Here is a 15,209-nt window from a genome sequence, read left to right as displayed (position 1 = left end):
GGCTGTTTAAATCTACTTTGTTTTTGTCCACCTCTGTCTATCATACTGTCTACAGCTTGTGTGCTTGGACAGCCTTGATGAGGACATAACGTCATGGCGTACTGTCCCACAGAATCTCTTGTACAGGGCCCGGTTTCCCAAAAACATCTTAAGGCTAAGTTCATCTGATTAACTTAGCCTTAAGATGTTTTTGGGAAACCGGGCCCTGATGTAGATTGTTAAAGTACAAAGAGCTTCACCACTCCTAAGTGATTCCATATATTGAAACGAGTTCAGTGGAGTTTGTCCTCTCCCTCCCTGTAGTGCTGTCCAAATGAGCTATTTTTGTCAAAGGTACTATCGGTTTTGAGTCGGGAAGTGTGTACTTTTCCAACGAAAACATTTGAGATTATTTTATATGATTATTATATGTAGCCGGCTGCCACAGCAGCGGAGATGGGTAACAACTGCGCATGTGTGCCCTCGTGGGGGAGACCCTGCTATGTTTTAAGTGGGAAAGTACACATTTCCTGACTCAAAACCGATAGACAAAAATAGCTCAGCTATATTTCCTTATATGACAAGGTCATATAGTTATGATAGTGGAGAACAAATATATTAATTGATTTAACACAGGAAGTGGTAACACTTTACTTGACACCCAGTGTCATAACACGTTATGACATGGTCATAATCATGTCATAACATGTCATAACAGCTGACATAACTTGTCATAACCCATATATTTACACCTGTTGTGACATATATTGCTTTATTTTATGGCTGGTTATGACACCTACATAAGAGTGTCAAAACCCACATTTATTCCATTTTTTTTTTTCCTGCCAAGAAGTTTCCTTTCGTTTGAAAGTTTGTTTCTTAAATCCTTTGTTGTTGTAATTAATTCTTTACAGTCATGTTTTTTTCATCATATTTTAAATAACTTGTAGAAAATACACTTTATGACACTGTCAAAAAGCATTATGACCATACTTTGTCGCTTTACTTGGACTAAGAAAATACACTTTATTACACTGTCAAGAAGCATTATGACCATCATAATCATATAAGCCAGATATGCCTATCACATACATGCCCTTATGTCAGTCAAAAAGAGGGTGTCTTGTCCTGCTCCTGAAATCTTCTCCTGCATTCGTCCCAGTCATCAGCAACAGAGCATTGGGGTAGGTGCATGTCTGACATCAATGTGTGCGCAATTACAATGATATATTAATAGGGTAAATTTAGAAAAAGGTTATATAACATAAACATACTGTTGACACGTAGGCTATGGTGTAATGGAATGTTTTGCCTTGTGTGGTAGGTTTTGTGGGTTTTGACACTCTTATGTAGGTGTCATAACCTGCCATAAAATAACATAATATATGTCACAACAGGTCAAAATATATGTGCCATATTATAGCAGGTTATGACAAGTTATGTCAGCTGTTATGACATATTATGACATGGTTATGACTGTGTCATTTAAGTGATAATGCCCAAGAAGCCGGTCTTTGGAGGATATATTGGGTGCGTTCGTAAATTCACTCTGGCTATCTACTCCGATTTCAGAGCACTCTCGTCTGAGTGTGCCAGAGCGCAGAATAACTGATGAATTTACGAACACACCCATTGACACAGGTGTTGTTAAGCCCGAGACAAAGTCGAGGTCCGGCAAACCGTGCCAATATATCCTCTAAACACTGGCTTCGAGGGCATTATCACTTTTATACAACGGGTTACCAACATATTCAAATATTGATTGACATATTTTCATTAAAAACGTTATTTTTATGCATTTATTCATACTATTTCATCCTTCCACAAGATATTGTCCCGACACAAATCTAGGATTGCTACCCAAACCGGCTGGTCGTTCGTTCTATCGGTTCGGTTGCTAGAGACGCGACCCAGTCGTTAAGTCTTTTTGTTCTGTATCTATGGATGCAACCCAGTCATTTGTTCGAAATGTTCCATTGCCATAATGGCTGTCAATGTTCTTATCCCTTGCTTGCTAGCTAGACAACTATGGCTAATTTACAGTCATGTCAAAAAGTCCAGCCAGAGTAACAGCAAAATAGCTGCATTTGCATTTGTTTAAGCGGTTTTCTAGTGACATTTATTTGGATACATCCATAACAATGAGCTAATGAGGCGCGATTTCGCCTGGCATAGAAAATGTGCTCACTCGCCAGGACACTGTTGTTCAGAGGAGCTAGCCAACATCACAGCTAACACAATCACTTCAAACTGAAGCTAGAAAGACTGAAAACTAGCTGCACTTCGTTTCGTTTGACCTTTTTTTTTATTGGCATTTCTTTCTTCTATATATCCATAAAAAGGATGCCAGCTGATTCATGATTTCAACTGGCTGAGAAACGCTGCCTGCCTGCCAGTCTCTCTTACAGTTTCTGTGGCTGTGTCACAGGATTTATTACCATTACAGGAGCGTAATTAATAATCTGTCAGTAGCTATCCATTTGATTACTTTGATTAACACAGAGCCTACACTCAAACATCTCCTCCTGCTAATATCTCCCCAGGTACTGTCATTATGTTTATTGAATCATTGTTGCTCCTGTCGAGTCTCTTTCAAATGCTCTGGCTTGTCTAGGGTCTGGTTTCCGAGACTAGCTCCAGCTATTAAAGCTATCACTGTCTTCATTTTGATACAACTGGTCATCTTTCAGATGATAAACTGGAGAAGCTTGCGGGGGCAGGTCATAGGCACCTAATCTTGGGGGACATTTGTAATATTTCAGTATCAATATCTGACTCGGTTCGGAGTTGATGACGTGTTTCTCTGTCTTAGGCACTGTAGATGGGTAAGAAGTATAGGACATCGGGAGGTTTAGATTGCTTCAATGATATACAGTGGGCAGTTTCTTAGTACTGACCAGGCCAAAGTAGCACAGCGGGGTCAGAATGTCCTCTGCTAACAAACTTAGGGAATTAGTCCATCTAAATCATCTCGTCTCTCCTCTGGCACTGTCTCCAATCATTAATCAATGAGATGTCATCTTCTGAACCATGAGGTAACTTTTATTTCAAGGCATTGCACACTAACTATTCCCTCTCTCTCTAGTTCTCTCTCTCTCTCTTTCTCATCCTCTCTCTCTCAGCAAGGAGTGGGCGTTAAAGGATCATGTATGATTCTATACAATAGGCCCACTTTATTTAGTTTAGATTGATAGGTAGGTATCAGATGCTCTAACACAGCTATGAACAACATACGCTGTGCAGTTGATCCCATTGGCTGACCTTAACTGATCCTATCTCATCTGAACTGGACATACAAATTATCGTTGAATACATTATCATCAACTTTTATTTCCAGAACACATTGGTTTTAATTGTCACTACAACTGTTATGTTATAAATATAGAAATATGTACACCAATTCAATTCCCAGGCACAGATTAAGCCTAGTTCTGGACTAGAAAGTATGCTCAATACAGAATCTCCATTGAAATAGATTTTTAGTCCAGGACTAGCTGGGCTTAATCTTTGTCTGGGAAACTGGCCCAAAAGTACCCCCTGAGCTCCCTAATAACAGAAGTGTTGGGTGAAAGTATTGTTTTCTCATCAGAGCAGCATCTGCAGTAAATGCCATGTATTCCCGTATTAAGTTTATCTCCCTGTATAATCTCTACTAATCAAAAGGCTTTATTATACTCACTGATATTCAAAAGCAATTGCAATTCTGTAGTTTTGCAGCAAAGAGTTCATGTGTTATGTGTTAGTTCGTATATATATTCACAATGTTTCTGTTTCATTGTATGTTTAATTGTGTGTGTGTCTGCGAGTGACGTGCATGTGTGTACGTGTGTGCATGCTTTGTCCGTGTGTGTGTGTGTTCAGAGTGAGAGCCGTGACAAGTGTTGATCACCGGTCCAGCCAGCGTAGTGTGGGGTAGCGTTCAGACAGTGTCCTGCGGAGCTGAGTGCTCTGTGTCTTATCTCTGGTCTCCACCACACACTCCACCTGTGGGCACACAACACAGATTTAATCCTAATCATCTCTCACTGCCACACACACACACACACACACACACACACACACACACACACACACACACACACACACACACACACAGTCTGTGAAATGTAAATAAACACTGGAGTGTCTAAGATAATAATACATTGACCCACTCACACACATTTAGAACATACCATTGCTATGCGGTTGTAGCATGACGCAACACGCTCCCAACACACTCAATGCATCTGAAGTCCCCATCGATTCCAGTTTGTCTAATTTCTATGACTAGATTAACCCGCTACATGGTAGTAACATAATATTCTACCTTCACATAACATACCTGTACATAACTTATTTTACAGCTGCCAACTTTACAGTCAGTTGACGTCACACATCTAGAACTTCTAAATCATGCTTGCCATTAGTAGGCAACGCCTCAATCAGAGTCATAAACCACTTCCAAATCAATCACATATTGACACTGTCTAGCAGCACTGGACCCAGAATCCGCCACTCATCTCACACTACCCTGCACTGCCAACACAGCGGCAACCGAGCTAGGGTTTCCATGGCAACGGCAGTGTGAGAAGCAGCTGAGTGGATTTCGGGGGAAGAGGGGAGGGAGGTTGGAATTGGGCTAAGGCTGTTGTACCTGGGCCTTGAAGAGATCGCCTCTGTCATCGTGTCTACGGTGGCAAACATCTAACAACCTGATGGAGAGAGAGAGAGAGAGAGAGAGAGAGAGAGAGAGAGAGAGAGAGAGAGAGAGAGAGAGAGAGAGAGAGAGAGAGAGAAAGAAGATGAAAAGAAGCATTACTGAGAGGTGACAGATGTAGACATACAGAACGAGAGAAAGAAAAAGTGGATGAGGAGAAAGCGAGGAGTAAATTAAATTAAACTAAATTCACATTGTTCTTCGTATCAGAGGATTTGTCTGTCCAGACTGATCATCCTGCCAGGTAAAGCCTCCTCCTGTCCTGTAGCTTATTCTGATGTGATCGGATGTGTGGAAGAACAGGGTCACAGGGCCAGATTGGGCACAGTGGCATTACTGTCACTGAGAGAGAGTGAGTGATCTAACTATACGCACCATTATCTAACTAGACACACTTATCGCCATCCATATGTAGCACAGATATCAGGACTGAGGTGATTAATAAGCTCTGGCAGTACTGGGTTATGGTCAGTCTGTCTGACCACACACTCTGACATGTGTGTAACATGTGTGTGTGTGTATTTCAGAGAAATAGGGAGTAATCAACCTCTTATACAGGTCGCAGTTGTAAATGAGAACTTGTTCTCAACTGGCTTACCTGGTTAAATAAAGGTTAAATAAAATAAAATAAAAATAAATACACTACTGTATCTACAGTGCATTCGGAAAGTATTCAGACCCCTTGACTTTTTCCACATTTTGTTACGTTACAGCCTTATTATAAAATGGATAAGAAATATTTTAAAAAACTCAGCAATCTACACACAATACCCCATAATGACAAAGTGAAAACAGGTTTTTAGAAAATTTTGCACATATAAAAAACAGAAATACCTTATTTACATAAGTATTCAGACCCTTTGCTATGAGACTCGAAATTGAGCTCAGGTAAATCCTGTTTCCATTGAGCATCATTGAGATGTTTCTACAACTTCATTGGAGTCCACCTGTGGTAAATTCAATTGATTGGATATGATTTGGAAAGGCACACACCTGTCTATATAAGGTCCCACAGTTGACAGTGCATGTCAGAGCAATAACCAAGCCATGAGGTCGAAGGAATTGTCCGTAGAGCTCCGAGACAGGATTGTGTCGAGGCACAGATCTGGGGAAGGGTAGCAAAACATTTCTGCAGCATTGAAGGTCCCAAGAACACTGTTGCCTCCATCATTCTTAAATGGAAGACGTTTGGAACCACCAAGACTCTTCCTAGAGCTGGCTGCCCGGCCAAACTGAGCAATCGGGGGAGAAGGGCCTTGGTCAGGGAGGTGACCAAGAACCCGATGGTCACTCTGACAGAGCTCTAGAGTTCCTCTGTGGAGATGGGAGAACCTTCCAGAAGGACAACCATCTTTGCAGCACTCCACCAATCAGGCCTTTATGGTAGAGTGGCCAGACGGAAGCCACTCTTCAGTAAAAGGCACATGACAGCCCGCTTGGAGTTTGCCAAAAGGCACCTAAAGACTCTCAGACCATGAGAAACAAGATTCTCTGGTCTGATGAAACCAAAATTCAACACTTTGGCCTGAATGCCAAGCGTCACGTCTGGAGGAAACCTGGCACCATCCCTACGGTGAAGCATGGTGGTTGCAGCATCATGCTGTGGTGGTGCTTTTCAGCGGTAGGGACTGGGAGACTAGTCAGGATCGGGCAAAGATGGACGGAGCAAAGTACAGAGAGATCATTGATGAAAACCTACTCCAGAGCGCTCAGGACCTCAGACTGGGGTGAAGGTTCACCTTCCAACAGGACAACGACCCTAAGCACACATCCAAGACAACTCAGGAGTGGCTTCGGGACAAGTCTCTGAATATCCTTGAGTGGCCCAGCCAGAGCCCGGACTTGAACCCGATCTAATATCTCTGGAGAGACCTGAAAATAGCTGTGCAGCAACGCTCCCCATCCAACCTGACAGAGCTTGAGAGGATCTGCAGAGAAGAATGGGAGAAACTCCACAAACATAGGTGTACCAAGCTTGTAGCGTCATACCCAAGAAGACTCGAGGCTGTAATTGCTGCCAAAGGTGCTTCAACAAAGTACTGAGTAAAGGGTCTGAATACTTATGTTAATGTGATGTTTCTGTTTTTTTTTTTTAAATAAATTAGCAGACATTTCTAAAAACCTGTTTTTGCTTTGTCATTATGGGGTATTGTGTGTAGATTGATGAGGGAAAAATAATAATTTAATCAATTTTAGAATAAGGCTGAACGTAACAAAATGTGGAAAAAGTCAAGGGGTCTGAATACTTTCCGAAGGCACTGTATATTCAGATGTACAGTGTAGTTCATAACTATCTGTTCTCATGTTAGTGTTTAACTCACTTGATGTCCTCTCGGGCCAGGATGTCCAGTAGCTTGGCCATGTCCCCCGGAAAGTCTCCCAACTGCACCGTAAACTTGTTGACCCGGTCGTCCAGAAACAGGGCTCGGTCAACACATTGTCTGATCAGGTCCAACTCCATGTTAGCACTGCTGACCACCACAGCTACCCTGCAGCGGGCAGACAAGGACATAGATGGAGACTCAATTCATCTGAATATCAACAGGTTACATTTTTGACACTATCGGGTGAATCCTAATTTCCTTATGTCAATAATGTCATGCATTGTTGTCAATGGGAGGCTAAGTGTTAGGATTCACTCCTATGTTTTGATACAGTAACACACCCTGGCCGAGCATTAACCCACCTTTTGCCCTTCAGCTCTGGTAGTTGCCCAGCCAAGATGGCCGCCAGTCCCATGGCTCCCTCTGTGTCCACCGTGGAGCGTTCAAACTCCTGGAACCTTAGCATGGCTACCAGAGAGTCCTCCTCTCTGTTGAGAAGAGTAAGAGGTCAGGGATACTCAGAGAGAAAGAACAACAACAACACCACCACAACAACAACGACAACAACAGCAGTACTAAAGGACAATGATCGAGACACTTTACTGCACTCTGGGCTCTAATTTGTGGCCATCTTGCTACCATATGCTCCTAAATAGTTAAGTTGTTACATTTGTATCATATTGCGGCGAGCAAAGTCAATATATTGTATAATTTCACCTCACCTGTGAGAGTGAAGAGGGAATTCAGCAACTTTTAAAAGTGCCTCTTTATTACAAAAAGTTAAACCTACATTGACCCTTAGATTTGATCAAGGTTTTATATATTTCAAAATGGCCACCTATTGGTCAGATTATTGCAACTAATCACGTCATGTTTTGTGTTGTATTCCCATTGTGATTGGTCCCTGAACCCATAGGAGAACATTTAGCAATATACAAAAGCCTCCTTCTTTTCTATCTGTAAAAGGCTAAGGCAGAGACGCATTTTTGCTTTTAACACTCCATTTGCTCCTCAATTCATGCACCTTGGTAGGAGAGCGAGGTAGCACGGCAGTGTTCACTTCTCTTTGCACCTCACCTGTGACAACCATGGTTGCACATTTACAATGCATAAAACTGCTAGTCTCTAGCCCAAACCGTTCAAAATGTATGACCAGATAATTATTTTTCCTTTCTATCGCGGATTCGCAGGTCACATTTTATAATTTCAGAAACCATGTTGCGGGCCGCTAACTTGTTTGATAACAAGCAAATGTCCAGTCATGTTACCTAGCTGCCTAACAACCTGTTAACTTGCCCAGTAAGATAGCACTGGAAGAAAGGAAATGGGCTCCTCCAGGAGATGTGGATTCATATGGTCCTAGGGCTCTATTCAATCTGTATCACTGAAGTGAATGCAGTCTCTGCGACTGTGTGGGAACATTGCCTTTAATTGTCAATCACGCTATAAAGCTGAACTTCCGCAATATGGATTTAATAGAGCCCCTGGTGCTCCTAAATACTGCTCCTAAATACTGTTTGGTGCTTCTAACCTTGGGAGCATCAGTGCTACCAATGTAGAACCATGGCAACAATCACGGCACTGGGGAACAGAGGGATGTCTATGTCCATACATGTAGAATACAATGACTATGGCAAATGTGTGGTGAGATACCCTCCTTTCCATAGAGATGTAGTACCTGACAGAGATGACTTTATCCACAAATTTCTTAGCCAGCTGGAAGGTGTGGGTCCCCATTGAGTGCTCTAATAGGTCTGGGGATAGAGAGTGGGATATAGGCATTGAGTTCAGTGAGTACAGTGCCATGACAATTGATATCTATTTAAATACAGAGAAAAACCATATCAAATGGGGTAGGTGTGGGTTCAGATAGCCTACAGGGGTACAAGGGCACAGCACCTCCATAAAGCTTCTTGTTGGGGGTGCTGTATAGTTCTCTAGTCACTGGGCTGCCTGTTTTGAGGGACTGTAGTAGCAGCGGGAATCCTTCTGGTTCAACTCCCTGTCAAAGAGAACAATGGTACATGAATCCTGATATTATGCTAAGTGCTATGCTAAGTATGATGGGGATCCACATTTTGGAGAGCTTGTTTGCAACTTACTCACTATGACAATAGTACATTAAATAAATATTCAGAGTTGGAAACACTTACTATGACAGTGATGCGTGAGTTGAGGTGTTTGATGGCAGCTGCTGTGCCAACCAGTAGACTACACTGTCCACCAGCGGGCACAATGACTGCATCTAGTTTGGGCACCTGCTCATAGATCTCCATGCCTACTGTGCCCAGTCCTGCCAAGTACACAGCACTATCATCCCTGAGCGAGAGATAGAGAGAGAAAGAGAGTGAAATACAATATTACCATGTGTCCATGTATTAGTGTCACATTGTCGTCAGTGCATGTTTTAAAACAAAGGAGAGCTATGGGACTGGCGCCCAGGGTGACTTACTCTTCCAGGCAGAGGTATCCGTTCTCCTTGGCCAGGTGGCGGGCGTGGTTCAGGGAGTCCCTGGCCGTGCTGCCGTAGGAGATTACCATGGCGCCGTAGTCACGGTACATCCTAAGGTGGGGCTGGGCACAGCTGGCTGGCATGATGACAAACACTGGGATCCTCAACTGCACTGCATGGTGGGCCACGGCCATGGAGAAGCTACAGTCTGTAGCCACGATCACCCCCTTTTTCTGCTGCTCCTGTGGAGGGGGACAGGAGTTAGCTAACTGTTAAAGTAATTAGCGATTGTTTAGCTTGTTAAATACTTGTTAGCTTGTTAGCTACTTGTTAGCTTGACTTTTCTCCAGCTGGAATGCATTGAGAGATGCATTGTGATGCATACCTGGTTGAGGGAGGTGAGCATGTAGAGAACACCTCTCTCCTTCACTGAGCCCGTGTAGTGGAGGTGTTCCTTCTTTAGGAAGATCTCCATGCCATACTGTTTGGACAGTCTGGAGTACTGGGAACACAAACAAGCAGAATGCGAGTAAGCTTCTGTATATGAAGCAGGGTGCATCATCTAAAGTTATTACTCTTAGACAAAAAGGTACTACCTAGAATAAAGGGTTCTTCAACTATCCCTCAACAAAGAATCCTTTAAGAACCCTTTGGTGAAAAGGGTTATCCTACAGACCAGGGACATCCAAAGAACCCTTTATAGTTCTAGCTAGTACATTTTTTATGGGTGTATAGAAGGCTCTGAACATACCATGCAGGGGGTCTTCTGCATCCCCAACTGGATTTTGAAGGATGCAGCACTGATGTCATCGAAGCAGAGGTACTCAGGCTTGGGTGGTGTGACTACTTTGCTCTCGCTGCCTCTCTTCTTGTTAGTCTTGGGCGGGTCCATCAGCTGGATCTCAGGGGCGCCCACCACCTTGATCTCCTTGGTCTTGACTTCTCCATTGAGGCACTCCTCCTCCTCAATACCAAAGTCCTTCAGGCGCTCTGGGTGGATGAGCGTGGGTCGCAGGCCCGCAACCCCGTTACAGACGGGGGCGTCGTTGTTGCAGGTACTCTTGGAGGAGGTGGAGCATCCCTGTTTTGTTGAGCCAAGACGCTGCTCCTCGCTGGGGGAGAAAGGAAGATCAACAGGGCTTGGAATTACTCCTCTCTGATTGGGTGTCTGTAAAGATGTATACAGCTCTGACCGTTATACACATGTAATTCAGGTCAAAGGTCTCAGCAATGGGCTAGAGTGATGAGAGGGAGCAGGAGGAAAGAATTGCTAATAGGCTGGGTGGAGATTTCAGGAGTAAGGTTTGTACGTGTGTGTGTGAACAAGGGGCGAATAGATTAGCCACTGCTTTACATTGTCTGGGAGTGATGGCAGTAACCTTGTGCTCTGTACAATAGGAGATCATCCACAGAGATCTTCCCATGTCTAGCTAAAACCTGGCTGTCCCTTATGACAACGGAAATAGCTGTAGGTTGTGACATATTAACCACACACACGCACACACACCTATTAACCACACACAGACACCCACCCACACACACACACACACACACACACACACACACACACACACACACACACACACACACACACACACACACACACACACACACACACACACACACACACACACACACACACACACACACACCAACATACACACACACAGACACACACAGGGCTCTTAGGTTGTTGTCTGTTTGGAGGGTATTGAGGGGAAGGGAATGGTTGGAGTTAATTGAGTCACCTTTCATGTTCTCAGAGTTTCACCTCTGCTTGATTTATTTAATCTCTGATTAAACAATGACTCATTTTAATCATTTCAACGCAGTCTTTTAGGGACATGCAGTAATTAAACATAGCATGTGTTGAATAAAGTAAAATAAGAGAGAAGCTTATTATCAGTGATAGTTTGACTAAATCCTGTAACTCAATAATAACTTGGTAGAGTATTTAGTTGGATTGTTATTAAACCTAGTACTATTAATGATAGTAATGACTAGTAATGATAGTATTAAATAATTTAATTCCTTTCTCTTCATGTCAAAACATTTCTGTAATAGTCAATGGGATTGATAATATAGTTAATCGAACCATTGCCTTATTGTGGTTATTAAGATACATAGCTATATTATCAACAATCAGGTCATTCAGAATTAAGGCTCTCTATATAAAGACATACAGGGATTAGATCAGACCTGTTGGACATTAACCTCATTACTATCTCAATGTTAACACTTTACTGGATTCACCTACTAACATTGCCTTATAAACATTCATAGCAACTACATGTAGTATTCATTCAATTGTATGTAAATAACCTAATGCATTCCTATTCAAAAGTCACTCAAAAACATATTATATGCACTGCTGAAATGGATAGACCGTATGGTATAATTCAAACCAGCTGGTAAAATGTAACTTCACTTTAAGTTTCCATTGTGTATACACCACAGGAGGTTGGTGGCATCTTAATTAGGGAGGATGGGCTCGTGGTAATGGCTGGAGCGGAATGGTATCCAATCCATTCCATTTCCTCCGTTCCAGACATTATTATGACCCGACCTCCCCTCAGCAGCCTCCACTGGTGTACACATGGGCAGAACTTCCAAGAGCTAAGTCATAGCAAAGACCTCAAGATACAAACAGCACCAGCACATAGAACCACCAGGTGGAGTTACTCTGTTGGCATTCTATTTCCCCAATATCTAATGTTTTTGGCTCCGTTTCCTGTTTCACAACCAGTCGTTCTATTAATATCGTCTACTCAGCCATAAGAGCTGCTTTACCCTTTCACCCCATTCCCCAAGTTAACCCTCTGATACTAATGTCCTTCTATACCGTTTGCCTCTTTAATCCTTCACACTTTCTCTCAGTAATACCACCTCTCTCTCTCTCCTTTCAATTGTCTCAGCATGTGTAAGACCCCAAACTTCTCTCTGTCTTTCGCTCCCTCCTTGATCGCTCTATCTCTCTATCTTTATGTCCAGTCTGTTTACCTGGGAAGGAAGAGGAGGATGAAGGATAGAACCAGGCGGAGGAGGAGGCATACCAGAGTGTGGAAGGCTGGCAAGAGGAATCTGTTCCCCGTGTCTGGAGAGGGTATCACAGGGGCAGGGGCACGGCTAGGGGGGGCCTTGGCTACTACTGTGGACCTGGGGAGAGCAGGGGAAGCTTGAGGTGTAGGTGGTGAAGGTGCTGTTTCAGGTGGAGGAGGAGGACAGGGATCGAAGAGGGCTTTAGATTTGGGGACAGGATGTGCTGGATAATGAGGAAGTGGTTTGCTGGTGGCTCTAGAGGACTTAGTAGATACCCTTGCACAAGGAGAAGGAGAAGGAAGATGGTGGAGCGTGGAGGTTGTTGCTGGTGGGGTTAGTTGACCTTGGGGAGAGAGAAGAGGTGCAGAGCAAGGATGAAGGAGAACAGGAAGAGGTGCAACACGAGGTGCAGCAGGAGCCACAGCAGGAGTCACTACAGGAGAAGCAGCAGTGGGAGTATTTGGCTCCTTAGGGTGTTGGGGGGGTACATCTGCAGCCAGGGCTCGGGTGGGGAATTCCTCTGTGTCTAATGGGGTACACTGGGTGGGGGATGAATCTGTAAAGTCCCACCTCTGCCAGAAGGGATCATTCTCATCACTATCGCTGAATCTCACTCTGTTGGGCGATCCATCTCTGACATAGTTGGCGTAGATGAACTGGGCAGCAAAGTTCATCCTGGACCACTTTTTCAGCTATAGTCCCAGGATCCACTCTGGATAAGTCCCGAAAAGTCCTCTCCCTGCTCCTCCTGTGTGGCGTGTCCAGGAGTGTGTGGGACAGTGTGTCGGCTCAGAGCACTCCCAAGGTGTTAACTGCGCAGTCCTGGATCCCTTCCTGGGGCTATTTAAGGGGGGATTACCCAGGGGCATATGCCCGCCCGCCGCTTAACCCTCCAGCCCAGCTTGCCTCCAGCCCTGGCCTGGCCCCTCCCTCCCCTTGTCTCTATTCCGGTCCAAGACCTGGAATAAACCTCCAGTTCTGTGACGTGTCGGTAATCAGACGCTCTAAGGGGATAGATACAGACTTACAGTTTATCTAGGGAACAATGATCTGGGATCTTAGGCAGAGATAGTCGAGATAGAGACACTAGGAGGATCAGAGATGAGAGAGAGAGAGAGAGAGAGAGAGAGAGAGAGAGAGAGAGAGAGAGAGAGAGAGAGAGAGAGAGAGAGAGAGAGAGAGAGCACTGACTTTGTAAGCAGGGAGATCCTATTCAGTCAGGATAAGAAGGTAGAAGCTTCCTCCACCTCTGATCTCTAAACTTGGATGAAGATGTCCCCTACAACTTCCCCCACAGTCAATGAAGGATCAACACAATCGTTGACCTTTGACTCACTTCAGATAGTACAGCTGTCTAAACGCTCACACATTAGCATATTTATGTGTGCTAATACTGTATCTCCTCATTGTGATTAAGATAGCAACATACACTATCTAGTAAAGAATGTAATATTTGATGTTTACAATATGTGTATCTATAAATCAATGGTAGGTAACAACACATCTGCCACGCTGATCCTCAACACGGGGGCCCCTCAGGGGTGCGTGCTCAGTCCTCTCCTGTACTCCCTGTTCACCCATGACTGCATGGCCAGGCACGACTCCAACACTATCATTAAGTTTGCAGATGACACAACAGTGGTAGGCCTGATCACCGACAACGATGAGACAGCCTATAGGGAGGAGGTCAGAGACCTAGCCGTGTGGTGCCAGGATAACAACGTGACCAAGACAAAGGAGATGATTGTGGACTACAAGAAAAAAAGGAGGACTGAGCACGCCCTCATTCTCATCGACGGGGCTGTAGTGGAACAGGTTGAGAGCTTCAAGTTCCTTGGTGTCCACATCACCAACAAACTATCATGGTCCAAACACACCAAGACAGTCGTGTAGAGGGCACGACAAAGCCTATTCCCCCTCAGGAGACTGAAAAGATTTGGCATGGGTCCCCAGTTCCTCAAAAAGTTATACAGCTGCACCATCGAGAGCATCCTGACTGGTTGCATCACCGCCTGGTATGGCAACTGCTCGGCCTCCGACCGCAAGGCACCACAGAGGGTAGTGCGTACGGCCCAGTAAATCATTGGGGCCAAGCTTCCTGCCATCCAGGACCTCTATACCAGGCAGTGTCAGAGGAAGGCCCTAAAAATTGTCAAAGACTCCAGCCACCCTAGTCATAGACTGTTCTCTCTGCACGGCAAACGGTACCGGAGCGCCAACTCTAGGTCCAAAAGGCTTCTTAACAGCTTCTACCCCCAAGCCATAAGACTCCTGAACAGCTAATCATGGCTACCCGGACTATAAGCATTTCACTGTAAGGTCTACACCTGTTGTATTTGGCGCATGTGGCAAATACAATTTGATTTGATTTGATTTGACTGACTGAACTCTAACTGGAACAGTGAGAGAAGAGATAAAACAGAGGCAAAGGTCATCTTTGACATACATAATCCCATCTACACAAAAACACACACGCACACACACAACCACGCTCACACACACACACACATCAGATTTAACCCATAACCCCTTTGTTAGTGACAGGGAGGGATGTCTCTGCCAAAGAGTTAACCGGTATCCAGAGCTGACCTAATCTTTTGGCAGGACAATAGTGTTTTGTAGGGTCTATAGAATGCTAGGAGACGGGGCATGAACTAACAAACTGGGCATGGGTGCAAGCTGGCCCTCTTCCCCCACCAAAGGTCCTTTCTAATGGGCT

General features: G+C 44.2%; 1 protein-coding gene across 1 annotated transcript; it reads right to left on the bottom strand.

Moving 5' to 3' along the window:
- Positions 1-3,289: 3,289 nt before the first annotated feature.
- LOC121569295 (serine racemase) lies at positions 3,290-13,299 on the bottom strand. Its single transcript, XM_041880124.2, has 11 exons — positions 13,061-13,299; positions 10,203-10,563; positions 9,837-9,953; positions 9,452-9,693; positions 9,153-9,318; positions 8,899-9,001; positions 8,678-8,753; positions 7,362-7,487; positions 6,997-7,164; positions 4,613-4,670; positions 3,290-3,963 (listed from the first exon to the last, which is right to left on the bottom strand). The coding sequence occupies exons 1-11, from the start codon at positions 13,162-13,164 to the stop codon at positions 3,865-3,867; spliced, it is 1,620 nt and encodes a 539-aa protein (XP_041736058.1). The 5' UTR covers positions 13,165-13,299; the 3' UTR covers positions 3,290-3,864.
- Between the last annotated feature and the right edge of the window lie 1,910 nt (positions 13,300-15,209).

The sequence above is a fragment of the Coregonus clupeaformis genome, chromosome 1 (assembly GCF_020615455.1).
Source record: "Coregonus clupeaformis isolate EN_2021a chromosome 1, ASM2061545v1, whole genome shotgun sequence".
In the NCBI taxonomy this organism is placed as follows: domain Eukaryota; kingdom Metazoa; phylum Chordata; class Actinopteri; order Salmoniformes; family Salmonidae; genus Coregonus; species Coregonus clupeaformis.
This window is presented reverse-complemented; position numbering and strand designations above follow the sequence as displayed.